This window comes from Sus scrofa, chromosome 17 (genome assembly GCF_000003025.6).
Source record: "Sus scrofa isolate TJ Tabasco breed Duroc chromosome 17, Sscrofa11.1, whole genome shotgun sequence".
NCBI lineage: Eukaryota > Metazoa > Chordata > Mammalia > Artiodactyla > Suidae > Sus > Sus scrofa.
This window is the reverse complement of record NC_010459.5, coordinates 35,990,167-36,014,536: the sequence shown is the minus strand read 5'-3', so window position 1 is coordinate 36,014,536 and position 24,370 is coordinate 35,990,167. Positions and strand designations below refer to the sequence as shown.

Sequence of the window (24,370 nt, the reverse complement as noted above, 5' to 3'; positions counted from 1 at the left end):
TTAATGCCTACCTTTGAGAGACCTAAAAGTAAGGTGGAACAAGAGACGAGAACGGGAGAGATAAAACACTCAGAATAAAAACATTTTAAAATGCAACTGCCGTTCATGAGGAGAGAGCTATTCAATTTAGATTAAGTCTTCATGTTGAAAAATGTAAAGGTAACCTGTATACCAGAAAAAGAACAAACAACTTCCAAGCCAGTAGAGGGTAGAAAGGAGGAATAAAAGGAGTCCATGCTACAACATGGATGAACCCTTTAGGGTTCATTATGCTAAATGAAAGAAGCCAGTCACAAAAGGACAAATATTCTACGATTGCACTTACATGAGGCACTAGTCAAATTTACAGAGACAAGAAAGTAGAAGGTTGATTGCCAGGGGCATGGAGGAGGAAGGAATGGGGAGTCAGTGTTTAATGGGTACGGAGTTTCAACTGGAGAAGGTTCTGGAGACAATGGTGACTGCTGTACAACAATGGGAACATACTTACTAATGCCATAAAACTGCACATTTTTTGGTTGCTCCAAAACATATGGAGTTCCCAGTCCAGAGATCACATCTGAGCCATAGTTGCAATTTACATTGAAGCTGTGGCAACACCAGATCCATAACCCAATGTGCTGGGCCGGAGATCAAACCTGTTTCCCAGCTCCAGAGATGCTATCGATCCCACTGTGCCACAGTGGGTATTCCAAAACGTACATTTTTAAATGTCTGAAATGTTAAATTTTGTTATGTATATTTACCACAGTAAGAAAGAAAATCCCCATTACGTCCCAGTGGTAACGAACCCGACCAGCATCCATGAGGATGAGGGTTCTATCCCTGGCCTCTCTCAGTGGGTTAAGGATCTGGCACTGCCGTGAGCTGTGGTATAGGTCCCAGACTCGGCTCAGATCCTGCACTGCTCTGGCTATGTCACAGCTCCCATTCAGCCCCTAGCCTGGGAACTTCTAGATGCCACAAGTGTGGCCCTAAAAAGCCAAAAAAGGAAACCCAAAAGCTCTAACAATCAGAAACCTGAATACACAATGTGGTAGCTAGTCTCTAAAAATGACTCCAATGGGAGTTCCCATTGTGGCTCAGCAGTTAAGGATCCAGTGTTGCCACAAGCTGCAGCATGGGTTGCAGATGCAGTTAGGATCCTGTCCTGTTGTGGCTGTGGTATAAGCCTGCAGCTGCAATTCAGATTTGACCCCTAGCCCAGGAACTTCCATATGCCACAAGTGCAGCCATAAAAAAGTTAACTAAAAAAATAAAAATAAAAATGATCCCCATGGAGTTCCCATCATGGCTCAGTGGTTAACGAATCTGACTAAGAACCATGAGGTTGCAGGTCCAATCCCTGACCTCGCTCAGTGGGTTAAGGATCCGGCGTTACCGTGAGCTGTGGTGTAGGTTGCAAACGCAGCTCAGATCCCATGTTGCTGTGGGCTCTGGCGTAGGCCTGCGGCTACAGCTCCAATTCGACCCCTAGCCTGGGAACCTCCATATGCCAGGGGAGCGGCCCAAGAAAACGGAAAAAAGAGAAAGAAAAAAAAAAAAAAAGATCCCCATGAATGAAGCTGCCTGCTATTTCTGTCCCTGTATAGTCCCCTCCCACTGAATCTGGGCTGATCTTTTGATTTGCTTGGCATGATGGAATGTAGCAGAGGTGGCCCTATGCCAATCCTGGGCTTGAGCCTTAAGAATGCCTGGCAACCCTTGCTTTTGCACTTTTAAGAGCCCTGAAGCTGCCATATAAAAAAGTTGGATGGCCCTGCCAGAGAAACAGTGCAGGAAGGACTGGGCAAAGGGGAAAAGTGCCAAGACCACATGAAATGAAAGCGCAGCCACCCCAGCAACAACCAAGCTAAGCTCTGCTTTCCAGCTACCTCTACCAAGCTGCCAAAAGTGTGAACTGTCTTGGCCCTTTCAGTTTAATACATGTCCACATGTTTGCAACCCCAGCTCATGTGGAGCTGAAGAACCACCCTACCAAGTCCAATCAACCCACAGATTGATGAAACATGATCAAAATGGTTGTTGTTTTAAGACAATAAACTTTGCATTGGTTTATTACACCATAATACGCAACTAAAAACAAACAACATAGCCTTAATATATAAAGAATGAACTGATCGCAAGGAGAAACTGACAAATCAACAAAAGGAGACATTTTTCAAATTGATATTTAAAGTAGGTTTAAAAATTAAAGATACAGGAGTTCTCTTGTGGCTCAGTGGGTTAAGGATCTGGCATTTCACTGTAGCGGCTCAAGTAACTGCTATGGCACAGGTTCAGTTCCTGGCCCAGTTTCTGCATATATTTAGAAATTTCTTAAAAACCTCAACACTTTAATTCATGAATAAGATTTCATAATAATTTAAAATATTCAGAACTGAAAAAATATTTTAAAAGTATACATGTCAAAACTTGTGGGGCCATGTCTACCAACGGAGTACACAAAGTAAATACAACCCTTTTCAAACTATCTGGGTTAAAGGACCAGTTCTGGTTTCTTTTCCCCAGCCCATCAAAGACCAATATGTGGTCCCACTGCACATGACTCATACACATGACTCACTGTGTGAGCCTGAAAACACCCAAGCTGACCTACACTCTGATCTAGATGGGGATGAGTCCAATAATCATGCTCAGATGTTGTGGCAATGTCAAACTGTGGTAAGTTTCTAAACATTCCAGATTTCTGTACTTACCTCATTATAGACAGGAACAATAATTCACATACTGATATCAGTCTATGGATTAATACTGACAATGGTAAATCCACAAACTAAAGTACTCTACAGCTCTAAAGAGGAATGAAGAATATCTCTACACATGGCTATGGAGTGATCTCCTGGAAACACTGTTTAAGTTAAAACATAAATAAAGTGGGGAAAAATGTGTATAATGTCTAAATGTCTTCTAAAAAAGGAAGATACAAAAACAAATGTTATGCTTATATTTCTGAAAAGGAAGGAAAATAACAAAAATAAATAAATAAAATGCTTACCCACTGGGAAAAGATGGACCAAGCAAAGGGGACTGGAAAGAAGCTAGAATTCACTGAATAAACACTGTGCTGTACAAGTTCCCATTGGGGCTCAGTGGTAATGAATCTAAATAGTATCCATGAGGATGCAGGTTTGATCCCTGACTTTGCTCAGTGGGTCAAGGATCTGGCATTGCCATGAGCCACAGTACAGGCCACAGACGCAGCAGATTTGGCATTGCTGTGGCTGGCCACAGGTCAGCGGTTGTAGCTCTGATTCAACCCCTAGTTTGGGAACTTCCATATGCCACAGGTGTGGCCCTAACAATAAAAAAAAAAAAAAGAAAATAACAACAAAAAAACCAAAATCACTGTGCTGTATGTACATTTACCATACGTAAATATCTTATATCATTATAAAGCAAAATTAGGAGTTCCCGTCATGGTGCAGTGGTTAACGAATCCGACTAGGAACCATGAGGTGGTGGGTTCGATCCCTCGCCTTGCTCAGTGGGTTAAGGATCCTCCATTGCCGTGAGCTGTGGTGTAGGTTGCTGATGCAGCTCGGATCCCACGTGGCTGTGGCTCTGGCGTAGGCCAGTGGCTACAGCTCCAACTGGACCCCTAGCCTGGGAACCTCCATATGCCGTGAGAGCGGCCCTATAAAAAGATTAAAAAAAAAAAAAAAAAAAAAGGATTATACAGCAAAATTAAAATTTATAAAAGCCACGCCCACAGCATGCAGAAATTCCCAGGCCAGGGATCAGGCCCACACTAAAGCAGTGTCAACGCTGGATCCACAACCCACTGAGCCTTAACCCACTGAGCCCCAGGGAACTCTAAGCAATCTCTTCTTTAAAAAAAGTAGGTAAAACTAGTAAACCAAACTACATATCAGGTTGATGGCATAACCACAAACAAATGAATTATTTCAAGTGATTTTTAAATTGCAATGATTTGTAAGGCCACAGTAAGATATACCCTACAGCCAAGAACAAAAAAAACCCTTTACTATAATCATATTGGTGGTGCTGCTGGTGCTGGTATTGTTATTCTGAGACTACTGGAAAAAGCAAATGAGCAAATTATGTGGTTTCACTGGGAATCAAAATTTCCACATAAGGATATACACCTGTAAAACTGAAAATAGTCAAGCCAAAAAACCTATAATCTTGAACTTGAATTGGAATTATAAGAACTCATGAAATATTTTATCTTTTTATACACACACACACACACACACACACACACACACACGTGGGGGATCTAAAGCAGAGCACAGCAATTTCCTGAGCTGAGCAGAGACCACAGCTGAGATGGCAGGAGGCTACACAGAGAATTCCAGAGACAAGGAAGCTTTGCAGAAAAAGACTTCCAAAAATCTGCACAGGGTCTCTGCATATGTATAGGATGAAATTCCGAAAGGCTGCACAATGAATGGCTGAATAATTAATTCCCAGAGGTAATCCCCCCACATCTTCCCTCAGCACAAGGCCTAGAGAGTTAGAAGTTATAACTAGTTAGAGTGGAGTGGCATTGTTAAACATCTCAGGCATTTGGTGGAGACCCCAGAAGGGAAATATCTTGCTAGAAGATTTAAATCATCCTTAGAGAAAAGCTACTCTGATCTGCCCTAACAAGGCTTAAAAATAAGCCTCAAATGGAGAAAACTAATCCAAAGAGAGAAACCTAATGATTTGCCAAAACAAAGCCCAACACTCTTGAAAGGAAGATAAATTGTAGCACCCAACAATGTAAAATTCACATTGTCAGCATCTAAACGAAAACACCTAGCCTAGATATGCCAAGAAGCAGGAAAATGTGACTCATCAGCAAAACAATCAATAGCAAATGACAGGAATGGAATTAGTAGAAAGACTTAAAACAGCTACTATAAATGGATGCAATATGATCAAGGATTAAAAGAATAAACTTAATGAGAAAAAAGATATAAAATAAGAAAAAATGGAATTTCTAGAGATGAAATACAATTATCTATAATGAAAATTTCACTGGATGAGATTAAACAGCAAATTAGACACTACACAAGAAAAGGTCAGTACCAATAGAAAATATTCAAAATAAAACAGAAAAATCACTGGAAAAAATTAACAGAGCATCTACGATCTGTGGCACAATATAAAGTGGTCAAACATACGTGTCATGCCAGAAGAAACAGGACAATAGAAAAAAAAATAAAATAAAAGAAATAATGGCTGAAAATATTTCAAAGTTGAGGATTTCCCATTGTGGCTCAGCAGTAATGAACCCAACTAGTATATGGGTTCAATCACTGGCCTTGCCCAGTGGATTAAGGATCTGGCACTGCCACAAGCTATAGTCTAGGTCACAGACACAGCTTGGATTTCAGAGTTGCTGTGGCTGTGGTACAGGCTGGCAGCTGCAGTGCCAATTCAACCCCTAGCCTGAGAACTTCAATATGCCACAGGTGTGGCCCTAAAAATCAAAAAAAAAAAAAAAAAAAAAAAAAAAAAAAAAGTAAAAATAAAATAAAATTTCTAATTTTACCCACAGATATGCGAAGTTCACCATAATCAAATTGTCAAAACCTATAATACAGAGGAAAAAAAACTTAAAACCTGAAACGGAAAAAAGACAACTCATGTAAGAATTACCACAAACTCTTCATCAGAAACTATGCAAACCAGAAAACGAAAGACTGGTAAATGTAGAATTTCATATCTAGCTAAAATATCCTTCAAGACAAAATAAAGACTGTCACAGAAAGAAGAGCTGAATTTGTCACAGATATTCACCACAAATGGAAACTTGGACCTTCACAAAGAAATGAAGAAACTAGAAATGGTAAATATGAAGGTAAAGCAATACTACCCCCCCATTTTTAAATTTCTTTAAAATAATTTTTTTTTTTGGCTGCACCCACAGCTTGTTGGAGTCCCCAACCCACAGAACCCACAACCCATAGAACCCCATAGACTCAAGCCGCCTGCAGTGACAACACTGGATCCTTAACCCACTATGCCATAAGAGAATGCCTAAAAGAATTGTTTAAGGCAAAAGTAGTAATGTTTTGTGAAGAGTATAGTAAAATGTATGGAAAGAACAGCACAAAGAGCATCATTAAGATCTTATATTTTATGTACAATGTGTGATACTATTTAAAGACCTTTGTAGTCTGAGGAATTTCCCAGCTGTGGCTTGGGTTCCATCCCTGGCATAGGTGTAGCCCAAAAAAAAAAAAAAAAAAAAAAAAAAAAAAACAGTCTGAAATAAGTTAAAGGTGCATTTGGTAAATAATAAAGTAACCTCTGAAAAAAATCAGAGATATAGTTAATGAGCTAAAAGTGAAGATAAAGGGGAATATTAAAAATAATCAATTCAGGGGAAAGGAAGGGAGGGATAAATTAGGAATCTGGGATTAGCAGAACTATACATAATATAAACAAGGACCTACTGCATAGCACAGGGAACTATAGACAGTATTTCATAATAGCTATAATAGAAAAGAATCTGAAAATAGATATGTATATGTAAGTCAACTGTACTTCAATTAAAAAAAATTTAATACCTAAATGTCCTGAAGAAATACCAAAAAATTAAAAATAAAGAGTTCCTGCTATGGAGCAGTGGGTTAAGAATCCAACTATAGTAGCTCAGGATCGCTGCAGAGATGCAGGTTTGATCCCCAGCCCAGTGCAGTGGGTTAGGGATCCAGCATTGCCTCAGTTGCAGCACAGTCACAGCTGCAGCTCAGATTTCAATCCCTGGCCTGGGAACCTGCATATCCTGGGTACAGCCAAAAAATAAATAAAAAATAAAAATACTCAATCCAAAAGAAGGCAGGAAAAGGAAAAAAGAAAACAGGACAAAGAGAAAACGAAGAACTATATGGGAGTCTTAATTTAACCACATCAGTAATTGCACTAAACGTACATAGTCCAAGTATCCTAATTTAAAAGCTAGAAATTATTAGACTGGATAAAAATAAATAAGACCCAACTAGAAATACAAAGGACTGTTAAATATAAAAGACATAGCTAGGTTAAGAGCAAAAAGATGGAAAAAATATACCATGCAAAAACGAATTCTAAGACAGCTGGATGGGCTATATCAATATCAAATAGATTTCAGGAGAAAAATGATACTGCCGGGGAAAAAGAAAAAATTTTACTAAAGAACAAAAAAACTCGAATGAAACATTACATAGCCACTTTGGAAAACAGATTAGCTGTTTCTTAGAAAAATTAAACAGAAATTACAACATAATTCAGCAATTCCACTCCTAAGTATCTACCCAAAAGTAAATAAAACGAATATCCACAAAGACTTATACGCAAATATTTGTAGCACTCACTACTCTTAATAGTCCAAAGAAGGAAACAATCTAAATGTCTACCAACTGAGGAATGGATAAGCAAAACATGGTAGACCCATACAATGGGATGTAATTCAGCACCAAAAAAGAATCAACTATGGATACTCAGCAGTCGCACAGATGAGGGTGGACTACTGTATATCGATACTTCATTCTCTTTTGAGGCTGAACAACACAGCAGTTCCCCCCCATCAGTGGGGAGTAAGTTCCAAGCTCCCCAGTGGAAGCCTGAAACTGAAATAGTATGAAACTCTATGTATACTATGTTTTTTCCTATACACATATACCAATGATGAAGTTTAATTTAATTTATAAATTAGGCACAGGAAGAGATTAACAATAATAAACTAGAACAATTATAACAATATACTGTAATTAAAGTTATACAGATGTGCTCTCTCTCAAAATTATCTTATTGTACTGTACTCACCCTTCTTGTGATGATATGAGATGATAAAACGCCTACATGATGAGATGAAGTGAGGTGAATGATGCAATGTGACGTAGTGTTAGACTACGATCAACCTCCTTCAAAAGGAAGATCATCTGCTTTGGACATAACCCGAGATCACTGAGCCATGACACTGTCAATTGTTGGGGATCCCGAGGAGAATGGCGTGGGATGGCTTAAGATTTTGTCACACTACTTAGAACAGTGTACAATTTAACACTTATGAATTATTTCTGGAATTTTCCACTTAAGATTTTCAGATCACAGATGAACAACCAGTAACTGAAAGTGCAGAAAGTGAAACCTCAGAGAGGGTAACTACTGCACATTAAAAGATAGTTAAATCTCAAATATTTCATACTAAGCAAGGGAAGCCAGACTCAAAGGGCTCTGTAATGTGTAACTCCATTTACATGACATTCTGGAAAAGGCAGAACTTTAAAGATAGAAAACATATCAATGGCTGCCAGGAGCTGGGGAGGGAAGAGGAGTTGACTTAAAAAAAGCATGGAGGGAAACTTCCCATCATGGTTCAGCGGAAATGAATTTGACTAATTTCAATGAGGACGGTTCGACCCCTGGCCTCGATCAATGGGTTAATAATCTGGTGTTGCCCTGAGCTGTGGTATAGGTTGCAGACACAACTCGGATCCTGTGTTGCTGTGGCTGTGCTGTAGGCCAGCAGCTACAGCTCCGATTCAACCCCTAGCCTGGGAACCTCCATGTGCCATGGACGTGGCCCTAAAAAGATGAAAGAAAAAAAAAAGCAGTGAGGAAGTTTCTGGGATGATGGCATTGATCTATACCTTAATTACAGTGGCAATTACTACATGTGTTTGTTAAAACTCAAAGGTCTATAACCTAAAAAGGGTGAATTTTACTGTACATAAATGTAAAACAATTTTCAGGGGAAGGAGAAGCAGGTTAGCACCAAAATTTACTGGAGCAACTGCATTCAAGCCATATAATAGCACTGATAGGGAGTTCCCATCATGGCGCAGTGGAAATGAATCCAACTAGGAACCCATGACTTGGATCCCTCACTGCTGTGGCTGTAGCATAGGCAGCAGCTACAGCTCTAATTAGGCCCCTGGCCTGAGAACCTCCATATGCCGAGAGTACAGCCCCATAAAGCAAAAAATAAATAAATAAATAGCACTGATAAAATGCCAGATAAAATGTCAAAACAAATGTGAAGTAAAAAAAAAACTGGAGTTCCCTTCATAGCTCAGTGGTTAATGAACCCAACCAGTTTGATCCCTGGCTTCGCTCAGCAGGTTAAGGATATGCTGTTGCCGTCAGCTGTGGTGTAGGTTGCAGACACGGCTCAGATCTGGAGTTGCTATGGCTGTGGTGTAGACCAGCAGCTACAGCTCCAATTGGACCCCTAGCCTGGGAACCTCCATATGCTTTGGGTGCAGCCCTAAAAAGAAAAAAAAATAAAATAAAATAAACCAAATGCATTTAAAAGAAAAAACTCATACACTATACATTAGTACATTCAAATGGGTAAATTTTTACTGTATGTAAATGATGCCATAATTTTAAAACATGGAAAAAAACCCACAAAATACTATTTTATACCAATAATAGTGGAGCAAAAGGAATTCTCATATATTACGAAAGGAGTGTAAATTCATACAATCACTTTGATAAACAGCTGTACTATCTGGTAACAATGACCAGGTGCAAAACCTCCTAGTTGGTCCCATTCCCAGCAATACACACGCCCTAGAGAAGCTACTGCACACATGCGCCAAGAGACACACAAGAGTATTCAACACAGCAGTGTTTGTTACAGCGAGAACTAGAACCCAAAGACACACCAAGAGCAGAATAGACAAAGAAATCACGAAATATTCAAACCGTAAGACAGCATATAGCAGAAAACATGATGATTTCAATTAAAGGCACCAACACAGATCAAGCTTGGAAACGACAAGCAAAAGCAGCAAGCCAGAGAAAAATACATACAGTGTGATTCCATTCACATAAAGATATTTTTAAAAGGCATGTTCAGCAATACACACACATGTGGGTAAACCTGGAAATAGAAGCAAGGTCATGATTAATAAGAAAATTAGAAGAGTGGTCATCTTTAGCAGGGAGAAAAGGGGATGTGCTCGTCAGAGGCTTCAAAGAGTATAGAGGGTGTTCTGTTCTTGAGAGAGATGGTGGATAAGGGAGTGGCAATTTATTTCCTAGTTACTATTATTTAAAACAATATAAATATGCATATATTCTACTTGGTATAATTTATATATTGCAACTATTTTTTACTTTTAAGTAAAAACAATACATTCTCAAAATAAGACACATCCCTCGGGTGCAGCCCTAAAAAGACAAATTAAAAAAAAAAAAAAAAAGACATATGCCCGGTAGATTTTATAGGCATGGTCTTAAAAAAAAACAAAAAAACAAAAAAAACACCGCCAAAAAAAAAACCTGTCTTAGTAGACTACTGTAAAGAATCAAGAGAGATAAAACAAAACATCTTGTTTTGATACCAAAACAGGACAAGATCTGAAATCGAAATATTATAGAGTTCTCTTGTGGCACAGTAGGTTAAGGATTTGGTGTTGTCACTGCAGAGGCTTGGGTTGCTGCTGTGATGGAAGCTGGATCTGTGCCCACGGGAAACTTACACATGTTATGGATATGGCCAAGAAAGAAAAAAAAAAAGACATATCATATATAGGTCATTTATGAATACAGATGCAAAAATCCCCTCCAAAAATTATTCTTATTCTAAATCTAACAATGTGTATTTATTTATTTATTTATTTAATTTTATTTTTTGTCTTTTTTGCCATTTCTTGGGCCGCTCCCACGGCATATGGAGGTTCCCGGGCTAGGAGTCGAATCAGAGCTGTAGCCGCCAGCCTACGCCACAGCCACAGCAACGCAGGATCTGAGCCGCGTCTGCGACCTACACCACAGCTCATGGCAACACCGGAACCTTGACCCACTGAGCAAGGGCAGGGATTGAACCTGCAACCTCATAGTTCCTAGTCGGATTCGTTAACCACTGCGCCACGACGGGAACTCCACAATGTGTATTTAAAAAGAAAGCCATGTCAAAGTAACATTTATCCTAGGAATAAAACGATGCTTGAGCACTGGAAGAAAAATCTATTAACACAATTCACTATATTACCAAATCAAAATAAATAAATGATTCATTTAATCACACAAATACTTACTACTGAGTACCTCTATTTTTCCTAAGGGCTGAAGAGACAACTTTAACTAAAATTAAAACTCCTGGAGTTCCCAAGTGGCTCAGCAGGTTAAGTACCCAGTATTCTCACTACAGTGGCTCAGGTCACTGCTAAGGCATGGGTTCGATCCCTAGGCCAAGAACATCAACATGTCGTGGGTGCAACCAAAAAAAAAAAAAAAAAAAAACCACCTCCTCTCCCTAGTGGACTAGTTCAAGTCATAGGAGATAATTACAATAAACTATATACACATAAGGCAGGGGACAAGGGGATCGGGAGAGTTATGGTATGGAGAGGTCAGGGTGAGCACAGACATGAAGGAGGTGCAGAAACTTGAGCACAGACTTGAAGGAGGTGCAGAAACAGGGCAGGAAGGTGTTTGGGGGAAAGCCTTTCAGACAGCTGAAGCAGCAAAGCCAAAATCCCTGAGACGAATAGTGAAAGCATGTTAAAAGATCACCAAGGAAGCCGCTGTGTTTATCAGCAGAGTGAACAGAGGGAGAGAGTAAGAGGAAAAAGAGATGGGAGTGAGGAAGGGAGGCAGAAGGGGCACTGCAAACAACTCTAAGGGTTTTGACCTTTACCCTGTGTGAAGGGGGTGCCAGGGGGTGGGGGAGCTGAGCATGGGAGGAATGACACAATCTGACTGACCTTTTTAAGAAATTTTCCTGGCTCCAGAGCTGAGGAGGGTGGCAAAAGCAGAAATAAGGAAACCAGTTAGGAAGCTACTACAATAATCCAGGAGAAAGCTGATGGTGGCTTAAATCAGGAGGGAGGAGGGGGAGTAGTAAAATGAGATATATTCCAAAAATTAAGCTCCCAGGATTTATTGATGATTATGTGTCATGAGAGCAAAAGAAAGAAGTCCAAGAGGACGCCAAGGTTTCTAACCTAAGCAACTCAAAAGAGGGAATTCTAACTAATAATGATTAAGATGGGACAATCATTAATTTGAATTAATGATTCTGAGATCCTATTAGTACCCAAAAAGAGATAGAGTAGCACCTGAATATATACAAGTCTGATGTTCATGAAGGAATATCCAGGGCAGGGATATAATTTGGAGATTGTCAGTGACATCTGAGAAACAGAGAAGCAAAGGAGACATAGCAAAACAAAGATGAAATCTAAGTGTTATGGAAGAACATACTGTAAAGAACCAAGCAGATTCATTCATCCCCTAAACTCCAGACAGGCTCAAAACTTAAATCAGGTACCAGGACAGACAAGGATGAGGAATGCAGCTGGGAATGTGGAAACTACAAAGTTTGCATTAGGAGACAAACACCCCTTCTCTGGCACCATGCACCTAAGTAACAATCACTACCCACTGCTGCAGGAGTGAAGCCACAAAATCACTGTACCCTGAATTTCCCACAATATTTAAGAGTCTGATTCTCAAGAATAGGCCCTCAACCAAAAACCATGAGACATGTGAGTAAGGCATATGGAGTCAAAACAGACCCACACTATATAACCATGGACAACATCCTAAAATGTTGAGTATATAAAACATCTCGTCTCTCAGGGAGAGACAGTAAGAAAAAAGTAGGGCACATACTTAAGATCAGAAATCAATATGGCACTAGATTTCAAAAGCAACACTGGACACTATTTTTTTTCTTTTGAGAAAACAAAGCTAACACTTTGGAGGTTTTCAAACACTCCATTCCATGAAAAAGAGATCCTGGTAAACATTCCATACCACATGTATCAATTTATTTATTTATTTTTATTTATTTATTTTTTGCTTTTTAGAGCTGCACCTACAGCATATGGAGGTCCACAGACTAGGGGTCGAATCGAAGCCACAGCTGCTGGGCCACAGTCACAGCCACGCCAGAACCGAGCTGCATCTTTGACCTAAACCACAGCTCATGGCAACACCGGATCCTCAACCCACTAAGTGAGGCCAGGGATCAAACCTGCAACCTCATGGTTACTAGTTGGGTTCATTTCTGCTGCACCACGACCGGAACTCCACATGTATCAATTTTAGCACTAAAAATCACCACTCTGAACCAATGCAACTGTCTGCCATAGAGAACTGATACCAATCAAGACATAACAATATCCTTCCATGTCATGTGTTTTTCCACTGCATTTATCCAACAAATATTTATTAAGCAACTACTATGATAGATGCTCAGCATATAGCCAAGAACAAAATAATACAGATTCTCTGCCCCAAGAGCTAGTTAGGAGAGACATATCAAACAATCACCCCAATAATTATATAATTATAAATTTATAAGTGACAAGAAGTTCAAGGCACCACAGGAAAACTCAGTTTAGAGAAATGGCTCCTCTGAGGGACTGATATTTAAGTCGAGACCCATTAAGTTGAGCCGGACAAAAACAGAGGGAAGAGAGTTCCAAGTGGGAGACCCTTAAACTAGACTGGGCTAAAGGAATTCAAAGAACTGAAACTAGGGCAGTGTGGTTGAGGGAGGTTTAGATTTTTTGGTAAACATCATGGAAACCACTGACAGGAATCAAACAGAAATGTGTCATGATCAAATTATGGGTTTTTTCTTTTTTTTTTTTTTGTCTTTTTTGCTATTTCTTGGGCCGCTCCCGCGGCATATGGAGGTTCCCAGGCTAGGGGTCGAATCGGAGCTGTAGCCACCGCCCTACACCAGAGCCACAGCAACGCAGGATCCGAGCCGCGTCTGCGACCTACACCACAGCTCACGGCAACGCTGGATCGTTAACCCACTGAGCAAGGGCAGGGACCGAACCCGCAACCTCATGGTTCCTAGTCAGATTCGTCAACCACTGTGCCACGACGGGAACTCCCAAATTATGTTTTTTTAAAAAAAACTCCTTTTGGCTGCTGTGTGGATTACAAAGAAGCAAACGGGATTCTAAGGAAGCAAAAGTAAAAGCAAGAAGACCAGGCAGGAGCTATTTCAATAGCTAGCATATGAGGATAATTTAAGACTAAGGTGGCAATGGAAATGCCGACCAAAAAAAACAAAACCAAAAAACCGTTTTAAAAGACAAATTGTCAGGAGTTAATTTACCAAAGAAAAACTGGCATAAAGTGCCAAAGAGAAGACTAAAACAAAAGGATTACATGACGCTTAAAAGCACACATTTTAAAGCCCATCTATTACAACTGAATCAAAAAAAGACAGCATCTTCCTGAAGAAAATAGCTACCTTTTCTGCTCCTTATTCTTTTCCCACCCCAAGATGCACAGAGAATTTGAAGTTATTCTTTCAGAACCTTAACTACGTACCTCAAACATTTGAGAACCAACTCCTTTGGTAGAAACTTAGAACATCCTAAACTGTGCTCCATGTGTTAAACACCAATCTCTCAAATAACCAAAAATGTGACTTCTACTTAAACTCTCTCAGGCTGTTTCCCCATTAGTACAGGAGTAGGAAACATTTATGTTCCAATGTGAGGAGTATGATGCCTGCCTGGAATATAGTTAGCACTCAATTAAACGTCAGTTTCCATCTTTTCTTCCAGATTTAGCTAAGCTAGAGTAAGAAGCAACTCTCTTAGTCTACACAAGTTCCTCAAACAACTTTCTGAAAAAGTCTGACATGAAGACTGAGAAGAAATTAAGTGCCAAAGAAAAATTTAAGCATTTTTAAAAACACAGTCCCAAAGAAGCCTGGAGCATGTACAAATCTCATTTTCCTAGAACCCTGGTGCTTTAAGATCATACTTTAAAAAATGTTTACAGCCTTTTTGTTAAAACATACATATATTGCCTTAGAAACTTTGAAACTATCACCCTGCCCACCCCTCTGAGCTATAAAATCATCCCAATGATAGTGCCTCCAAACTTCTGCTCCCTGACCTTTAGCATTTACCACTTCATTCTTACAGGGCTTTGAACTTGAGGAGGTGGAAGGACAAAAGGCAGCTTATCTCTTAGGCATTAAACCAGAGTCTGACAGGGGCTCCATTAACAATCAAGTTCTTTTTCTCCCTGAGCTGCCTGAGAATCCTGTCAGAATGAGGAATACCCTATTTTTCAAAGGCGGATCCAGGCCATCCTTGAGAATTACTCCAATAAGGAAGCTCTTACCAACTGAAGGGTCAAAGCTTCCATCAAAACCAAATTACTGCAACCATTAACCAAAACAAATGGTAACCGCTCTACTAAGGAGGCCGTCTATGCAGTACAGAGTGGTACAGGATTTGCCTCCAGTATACTCCAAGTGATTCGCAAAATAACAGGAAAGAAAAATATCCAAGGCTGACTTACTTCTCACACAGGAGAGTCTAGACAAAGGAATGTGAGCACGGGAAGGATATTCACTGAACTTTCACTCTAGGAGGTTTTATGCCTTAGGTGCTTGGGGCATAGGATATGGATGGCAGAATCCAGGAGACATGAAGAAACTGGGCCTTCACGCTTGCTTCAACCAGAGCAGTTTCACAGTTATCTACTTATAAAGTTCCCTTTCATGGGCTGAAAGATTTAACACCTGAAGTATTTATTTATTCAGTTATTTATTTATTTATTTTTAGGGCCACACCCACGGCATATGGAAGCTCCCAGCCTAGGGGTCCAATTGGAGCTGTAGCTGCTTGGCCTATATCACAGACACAGCAACACGCAACCGAGCCGCGTGTGCAACCTACACCACAGCTCACGGCAACAATGGATCCTTGACCCATTGAGCGAGGCCAGGGATCAAACCTGCGTCCCTCATGGATGTCAGATTCCTTTCCACTGAGCCATAATGGGAACTCCCATATGGCTATCTATTTCAACTTCTCAGTGTTAGAGACAGAGCGGTATAAACCTAGATATTCCATAGAACCTGAGGCACTAATACTGGAACCCAGACCTCAACCCTAGTTCAGCGCTCTTGCTACCACCATATACCATTCATTCATTCTGGTACAGAAAAGAACGATCACGATCAGAAACACCAAGATAATCAACACAGAGTAAAGAAATTCAAACCAACTGCCCACAATCTATCAAAGGAGATGAATCAATGTTCAAAATGCTAAAAAGAATAACATGATATCTAAAACATACCTAAGACATTTAAACTGTTTCTAATGGCTCAGTTTCTGCCTTCACCAATTAGAGGAACCAGATTACAGCCATGGCCTGGGGTTTATTTCTGGTGTCAGCAGAGTCTTTCACAGATTTATGTAGAACTGCCCCTAAGAGGGCAAGAAAGAAAGGGTTCTTAAAAGTCAACTTGCTGAGAAGAAAAAAACAACCCAGAATATGCATATTCTACAATAAAACATAAAAGAAGGGTGAATTACAACAACTAGCTGATGCTATCTTCTACTTTTCATTCAGCCAATATTTTACTACATATGTATTATTTGCTAGATACAGGAGATACAGTGAAAATAAAGCCCCTGCAGTGACACCCTAGTGGAGGGAGGCTAATGATAATCAAGCAGCCAGACAAAGTAGGACTGTGAAAGAATCAAAAACCCTCACAATGTTGTAGAACTGAGATAGGTAGTTAGAGAAAGCTTCACTGTGAAGACACTTCTAGACTAAAAACCAAATGACAAGACCAGAGCTTTCCAGAGAGAGGGGCTAGCAAGTCCAAGGGCCCTGAGGTGAACACAAGTTTGGGGTGTTTGAGAAACTGAGTGAAGGCCAGGTTGGCTGAAGTATAATGACCAAGGGGAAAGGGCTAGAAGAGCAGATCAGAGAGGTAGGCAAGGGCCAGGAAAGATAGTGGTATGATGTGATTTGCATTTTTAAAACATTACCTTGGTTGCTGTGCACCTATCAAAAATCAAAATGGATTCTGGTACTGCCTTTCAAATAACAGACTCTTATGATTTGACTGTATCGAAGTCTAGGCTTCCTCCATGTGTTCTCCATGGTATTTAAAGGTAATATAAATAGTTCTGGAATTGCTCTAAGTGTGGGGTTGTACATGAATAATTTAATTGTAGTTCTATAAATAACTGCAAAATTGCAATGATTACTTCCCCCTCTTCCTCCACTTGCTTTTTCCCTTTCTTTTATTTGCAAACTCTGGATTTTAATGGATGGATACCTCAAGTGTGGTCATCTATTTCTTTTACTAAGAGTTTTTAAAACTCTTTAAGGAACTCCCTGCTGGCGCAGTGGGTTAAGGATCTGGCATCGTCACTGCTGTGGCTCTGGTGGTTGCTATGGCATGGGTTTAACCCCTGGCCCAGGAACCTCCACATGCCACAGGAACAGGGAAAGGGAAAAAAAAAAAAAAAAATTAAATATTCTACATATAAAAAGATTCAACTGGGCCTGTTAACCGAATTAAAGGACCCTGAAGGCTGAGCCCTATATCAGCACATAAGGATAATTAAGTGCGAAGAGTCATGACATCTTGATTTGAGCATCATTCTACAATAAAACGGAACAGTGTTCAGATGACTGCAGTTATGCCTGACAGTGAGTGCTGGAATGTTGACTCACCAAGCCAGGTTAACCTCACCAATGACACAACCATGCAGTCACAAAAGTAAAGTAGTTCAGTGCGAAAGTCTCAAAAATACAGAACACTATAAAGGAGCTCTCACTGGTTTCTATAAGGATGGGAAATCCCAAGTGTAAAAAACAATATAAATCCCTGGCCTCACTCAGTGGGTTAAGGATCCAGCATTGCCATGAGCTGTGGTGCAGGTCTGACGCAGCTCGGATCCTGCGTTGCTGTGGCTGTGGCACAGGCCAGCAGCTGCAGCTCCGATTTAACCTCTAGCCTGGGAACCTCCATATGCCGTGGGTGTGGCCCTAAAAAGACAGGAAAAAAAACAACAAAAACAAAAAGTGAGCCATAAAGAATGGTTTTAGAACTACAAAAAATTTGAATATGGGCTCTATTATACACCTCTGTATCAGTTAAGTGTCTTGACTATAATAATGATATTGTGGTTATGTAGGATAATGTCCTTGCTCTTCAGACACACATTCTAAAATATTTAGGGGTGAAGTAAATTGTATGGAGGAAAAAAGCATACACATGTAAAGAATAAAGCAAATGTGGCAAACCCGTAATAATTAGGAAGAAAAGCTGGATGGGGTGTTCACTGTAGTTCTCTACTTTTTCTGCAGATTTGAAATTTTTTCAAAAGAAAAAGAAAAAAAAAAAAGGATGGAAAAAAAAGGGGGGGGGAGCACCACCTTCTTTATTCACCCACTCTCTGCCCTCAGTAAGTTTACACTCCCACTGGGGGAACGAGACAAGCAAACCATGAACCCAAAAAGAGCTCAAAGACTATCAGAGGAGTGAGGTACAACTCCAACGAGCGAGCCGTTAGGAAGAATAAGCAACTTAAAGCCACACACAGATGAGAGAATGTGCCAAGCACAGCTTCAATGAAATGTACCTCAGACACGACATGTAGACCAACAGAACACCTTCAAACTTAACAGCAGTTTTAATGGAGTGCACTCAGATACATTAAAATTAATAAATTTAATTTAGTTCAAACATTTATTAAATGTGACTATGCCAAGAATTCCACCCAGAGCCAGATTACAAAGACAAAACTCAATTCCTATCCTTAAGGTGTTGACAGAAAGAGGTATTTCTCTCCACCTTTAAAATAGAAATGTTCCTTTAAAAGACATCTTTGTAATATATATAATATACATAAATTATAACTTCACATAATTACATATAATTATATAATGTATAATAATATAATAGAAAAATGCCATTAATAAGCAATTAAGGATAAGGAACCTAAAGAAATATCAATAAAGGCTACCATTTATTAAGGACTGACTCTGCCAGGGATGAGTACACCATAAAGAGGGGTTCAATCTGTCTTAGGTTACAAAGCCAGATTTTTTTTTTTTTTTTGTCTTTTTGTCTTTTGTTATTGTTGTTGCTATTTCTTGGGCCGCTCCCGCGGCATATGGAGGTTCCCAGGCCAGGGGTTGAATCGGAGCTGTAGCCACCGGCCTACGCCAGAGCCACAGCAACGCGGGATCCGAGCCGCGTCTGCAACCTACACCACAGCTCACGGCAACGCCGGATCGTTAACCCACTGAGCAAGGGCAGGGACCGAACCCACAACCTCATGGTTCCTAGTCGGATTCGTTAACCACTGCGCCACGACGGGAACTCCGCAAAGCCAGATTTTGAACTCAGGGCTCTGTCTCTTCCAAGGCTCAGTTCCTGACATTACATTTTAATGCTTTTTCTTTCTTTCCCTCTTTCCTAAGTTAAAGTTGATTTACTATGTTGTGCCAATTTCTGCTGTACTATGCCATCTTTTAAAGTCCAAAATATTACAAATAAAAATAATATACAGAATAGCACAGCCATTCAAACATAAGATACACCTAATGTGTACCTAAAGATCAAGTTTTATGACCATAGGTTATATAGCTGGTATTTGCTCAAGTGTTTAAATTTTGAATTAATTAAAGAAAATAAGTCTATCAAGAAAACAGGACTAAACGGGAAAAGCCTATGTATAGACCACTGCAATTTTTAACTACATTATGGACAATTTTAAGGATCCACATCAAATTTTCATCACTATCAACAGGTCAACTATGTCTAAATTAGAAGTCAGCAAACTATATTCCAAGCCAAATCTAGCCCACTGCTAGTTTTTATAAATAAAGTTTTACTGGAACACACCTATGCCCATTTGTTCATTAATTGTGGCTGTTTTCCTGCTACAAATAAGTCGCAGAGTTGAACAGCTGTCATAGAGATAATGCGGTGGTCCACAAAACCTAAGAGATTTATCATCTGGTCCTTTACAGAAAAAAAGTCTGCCAACCCCTGGTTTAAATGATAGCCAGATACATCACAAAACAGCTTGTTCATTTCAGCTCTATGTAAGATTTATTATGAACTCTACCCGATTTAAGTTATCTTCTTTTGTAATTAGTGTCACGATAAATGCTAGTGAGTTTTTAAATTTCCACAAGTATTTTCACATTGCAGTTATTTTCCATAGAGCAGGTCTCACTTAGCTGCCCAGTAATTTATCCTTCACAATAGTATTACAAACAAAATCCTATTAAGGCATATTTACAATTACCCCCATACTTACTTATCCCTCTACTGCACACAATCTGCAAAGATATAGACAAGGAAAAACTGAATATGGACACAGTAGCTGATATGACTAAATAACTCCTAAACCCTGTTCACACTACAACATCTCAATCAACATGCCATTTCGGAACAACAGGCTCAGCATCGCCTTCCTATTAGAAATGTAAATTCATGGGCCTCATTCCAAATCTACGGTGATTCTTAAAAGTTTAAAAACCACTGCACCAAAGGAGAGTTTATATTACGTACCTTGAGTGTGAAAAGGCTGATTCGGCCAGGCAGTTTATAAAATAACCCCTCTCCTCCTCTTGAATTGGAATGCAGCATGGCATTAAGACAAGCGAGAGGGGATGTCCCACTGTAGAAATATACAATAATGAAAGAAGGTCATACAAATCAGTATGCCTACTTACTCAAAGATCTAATCCCTTTCCACTTATTTCAAAATCAAGAAGAGGAAACACATATATAAGAAAAGATCCCATGACAAGTATTCTACTTTGAAAGCAGCAAGAGAGGAACAAATGAAATTCATGTAAATCGCACCCAGAGAGCTCTGGGAGAAGACATGTTATGTGTTATTCCCACTCCACACCTCACACTTCCTTTAGTGCCTTTTGACAATACAAACCAAGTTCTCAAGAAATTTAGAAAAACTACACAATGATTTTGCAAGTATATTCAGAAGTTCTGGGAAAAAAATTACCCAGTATTTTTATACCCCCAACTTTTAAATTAGTTTCCCCTCTATATTTCAACCTCCATATCTTGCTCAAAAACAGCCACATAACATTTTCAACACTAAGACCACAGAAATCAATGATGCTACCCCAGGAAAATAAGCTCACCTTTTTTTTCTCAGTTAAATATTTCCTTACTAAGCACACAAAAGGAAGAGTATTTCATTTGCTTTTTCTCAGATGGTTTTTATTTTACAGCTACTCAGGAGCAATAATTTAATAAAAAGAAAAGTCAAATGGATTTAGTACCCAATAATGCTCAAACATTAAACGGAAAAAAAAGAAAAAAAAAAGGATGGCATATTAAGTTATTTCACGGTCCCTGCTACAATAGTAGGTTGCAAAACAATGACAACTCACGTAAGTTAGAGGATACTTACTCAATCTTAAAATAGAAAACTGTCAAAAATACAGACAAATGCCCATTATTAAATATTAATTGAGCTTGGCACCAGCATGTTGATATGAGGGTTCACCCGTGCACCTTCTCTTCCTCTCTCCAGCATGTTAAATAAATATCTTAAGTAAAGCCTCTCAGCATTTCCAGAACTAGAGGCCCTAATTTATGCAGAGTGTTAAAAATAAATTCTAAGTCTAAGAAAGCCATTAAAAAAAAAAAAGCTCTATTACTTATTCTGCTTTGGAACACACTGGATGCTAAAAAAAAATTCACCAAGAACCAATCTCTAAAAGAACCTTTGTGCAGAATCTGGAGTATCAAGTGGGTGTGCTAGCATCTCTGCTACAAGGGGGAACGACATGCTGGCAGAGTCCTTCTTCGAACAGTGTTAACTCCTACACACTATACCTCTGTCTACAAGTTACAGAGCTGCTCACACATCACCAGTCACCATGACTGCTTCACAATTCCTATAAGAGCTAGAAACAGAAACAAGTTAAGGTTCTCAATGCCATCTGTCCCAAAGGAACTAATTTACCTTCTATAGGCATAGTGGTCCAACAGCAGTGCAGACAGCAGCATGATGGGAAAGAGCCCATAAAAAACAAAAGTAAAACACAATTATTTATTAACACCACAAAGTGCACAGGCAGTATTTATTTTAATTTTTTAATTTATTTATTTTTTTTTTTTTGGCTTTTTAGAGCCTCACCCACAACATATGGAGGTTCCCAGGCTAGGGGTCCAATCGCAGCTATAGCTGCCAGCCTGCGTCACAGACACAGCAACGAGGGAGTCCAACCACATCTTCGACCTACACCACAGCTCACGGCCATGCCAGATCCTTAACCCACTGAGCAAGGCCAGAGATTAAACCTGCGTCCTCATGGATGCTGGTCAGATTCGTTAACCACTGAACCACGAGGGGAACTCCCATAGGTAGTATTTAAATGAATGTGAGCTAGACAGTTCTGAACTTCCCTCCCCACAAAATGTCAACTAGAGAATGTTTGAACTGACAGCTGAAAAGTGAGGATCTTTTGACCCTAAAAAGATCAATTTCAAGGAGCTAAAGCTTAACAGGCAAAATATATGCTGTTTGTTCTGAGTCCTAGAAGGAACCATGTTGTGCTTCTCTTTCATTTAAATTTAAAATTTTTTAAATTTAATTTACACCTTGGGGTGAGGAGAGAAAGGATTCACATCAGTTACTGGTTTTTATTCATGCTTGCGATTCTTTCTGTGTTTCTAATTTGTTGCTTCTCTAGGAAAAATACATCATATGATAAGAAAATCAAGGTCACGCCCCAGTTTAGTATGCTCATATCATGAATGGCTAGAATCAGTAGTGGGAAAAAAAAAGTCAGTGGATTTTATGGTGATGAGACTTCTCTGATCCTAAAACAAACTTCACAGATACGGTAGAGAGAAGGGTAGGTTTAAACACGATGGAGCCTGTCAGTCTGTTTCTTCTCTATCACTGAAACTTACAAAACAGAGTACAAGAGAAAATGTGCTGACTCCTTACACAAAAAATAAGCTCCATGTTCAAATTTATGGAAGAGCAAGGATGGGGATAGCTGCTACACCGCTAATGAAAACAAAGGTTGTCCAGCCATCCCCACCCTCCACTCAGAGGACACACAACATAGGAGATCTACTGAAAGACACATGTCCTATAAAACCATCACGTTAAGCACCAAGAGCAACACAAACCTCATTTCCTTTAGTCCTTCTGCCTCTATGACCTGCAGAATCTGCTTTGGTGTCATTGGAGCATCTGAGTAGTTTTCTAATACCTGAAGAAACAGAAATGTTCTGATTTCAGTGTGCAACTTCCATTTACGTCCATCAGCATAGAACATGGGCTACAATTCTGCTACGAGGTTAACACTGCTGACAACTCAGTTTTTCCAGTCAATTTTACTTTTGAAACCAAATTACACATATATCTACTCCCTGAAAGTGACTGCAATTACATGAAATATTCTAGTTCTCAATTCTGAAAACACACTTCACCTTCGCATATATGTTATGGTATGTGGGGCCTTAGCAACCTTGAATACTGCTTAACTTGATGCTGTTAATATGGCTAAACTACAGAATACAAAATGCTACACAATAAATTATAAGACAGAAAAGCATTCAGATCTCCTTTCCCAAGGAAGTTTAACACCCCTAGTTTTTAAATGATAACTTATGCCACTGGGTTGTAAAATTCTGCCGGTAACTGCCACAGTACATTTTGCCACTTGGCAACATGATGCTACGTTTCTACATGATTGGTGCAAGCAAAACCATGAGAAATGGAGCATTGTTTATATTAGTAACCTCTATAACTAAAGTCATGGCAGCAGTATCTCTGTGAGCAACCGGGGCTTTCTGACTTTAAGAACCTGAGTTGTTAAGAAATGTTATCCTTCTGAGGGAAGAAAAAGACACGCTGTCAATATCTCTGCACCGTCTCTACCAGTGCAGCTGCTGAGGTTACTTCAAACCACGCCAACATCTTGCAGTCTCATTTAACAGTACCGACTAAGTACTGTACTGCTCTGCCACAAAGGTAAAGCAGAAAGTCTGACAGGACTTCTCCAAGGAAGATTGTGAGCCCTGAGAACTAATGGAAGTCAAGTTTTGGAGAAGTAGGTGCTGAAATAAAACCTCTATTTACCGTAGTCCCATTTTTAGCCTCTCCTTGTTCAGTTTTTATATTCTCTTTGGGTAACACTATTATCTTTCACAGTGTCAACTCTTAGCTAAATTCTGGTGACTCCCAAACCTCTGCCTCCAGCCTGGATATCTCCCCAAGCTTCAGATATTCAGTTCTATACTGGATGCCCCCATGATCCTCTGCTCTCATTCATTTCCCCTTTTCTAATCTTCTTTTCCTTGGGTGGAAGTCTGTCTCACCACCCAATTCAGAAACCTAGGCATCATCCTTCAGTCTCACCTATCCCTCAGTTCCCACAGCCAGTTTCTGACCCAACCTGACATAACAGCTTCTTTGCTAATATCCCTGCAACCAGCCCTGCTTTCCTTAAATTCATTCTCACGCTACTGCCATCCTTCATTCAAGAGACACATGGAATACTTCCTTTGTGCTAGGGACAATTTTAGAAATTCATCAGTAAACAAGATCAAAAACTCCTGCTTTTGCAGAACTTAACCCACCACAGCCTGAGGTCAGTCCAACAAAATAAACCT

General features: G+C 39.7%; 1 protein-coding gene across 3 annotated transcripts in view; it reads right to left on the bottom strand.

The window, feature by feature from the left end:
- ASXL1 (additional sex combs like 1, transcriptional regulator) overlaps positions 1-24,370 on the bottom strand; it is an 81,145-nt gene that overhangs the window by 52,586 nt on the left and 4,189 nt on the right. For all 3 annotated transcript variants that reach the window (XM_021077426.1, XM_021077427.1, XM_021077428.1), the window contains exons 2-4: positions 22,883-22,965; positions 21,705-21,707; positions 20,276-20,384 (exon numbers count right to left, since the gene is read on the bottom strand). In XM_021077426.1, the coding sequence (XP_020933085.1) occupies positions 20,276-20,384; positions 21,705-21,707; positions 22,883-22,965 (195 nt within the window). The remainder of the gene's footprint in view (positions 1-20,275; positions 20,385-21,704; positions 21,708-22,882; positions 22,966-24,370) is intronic.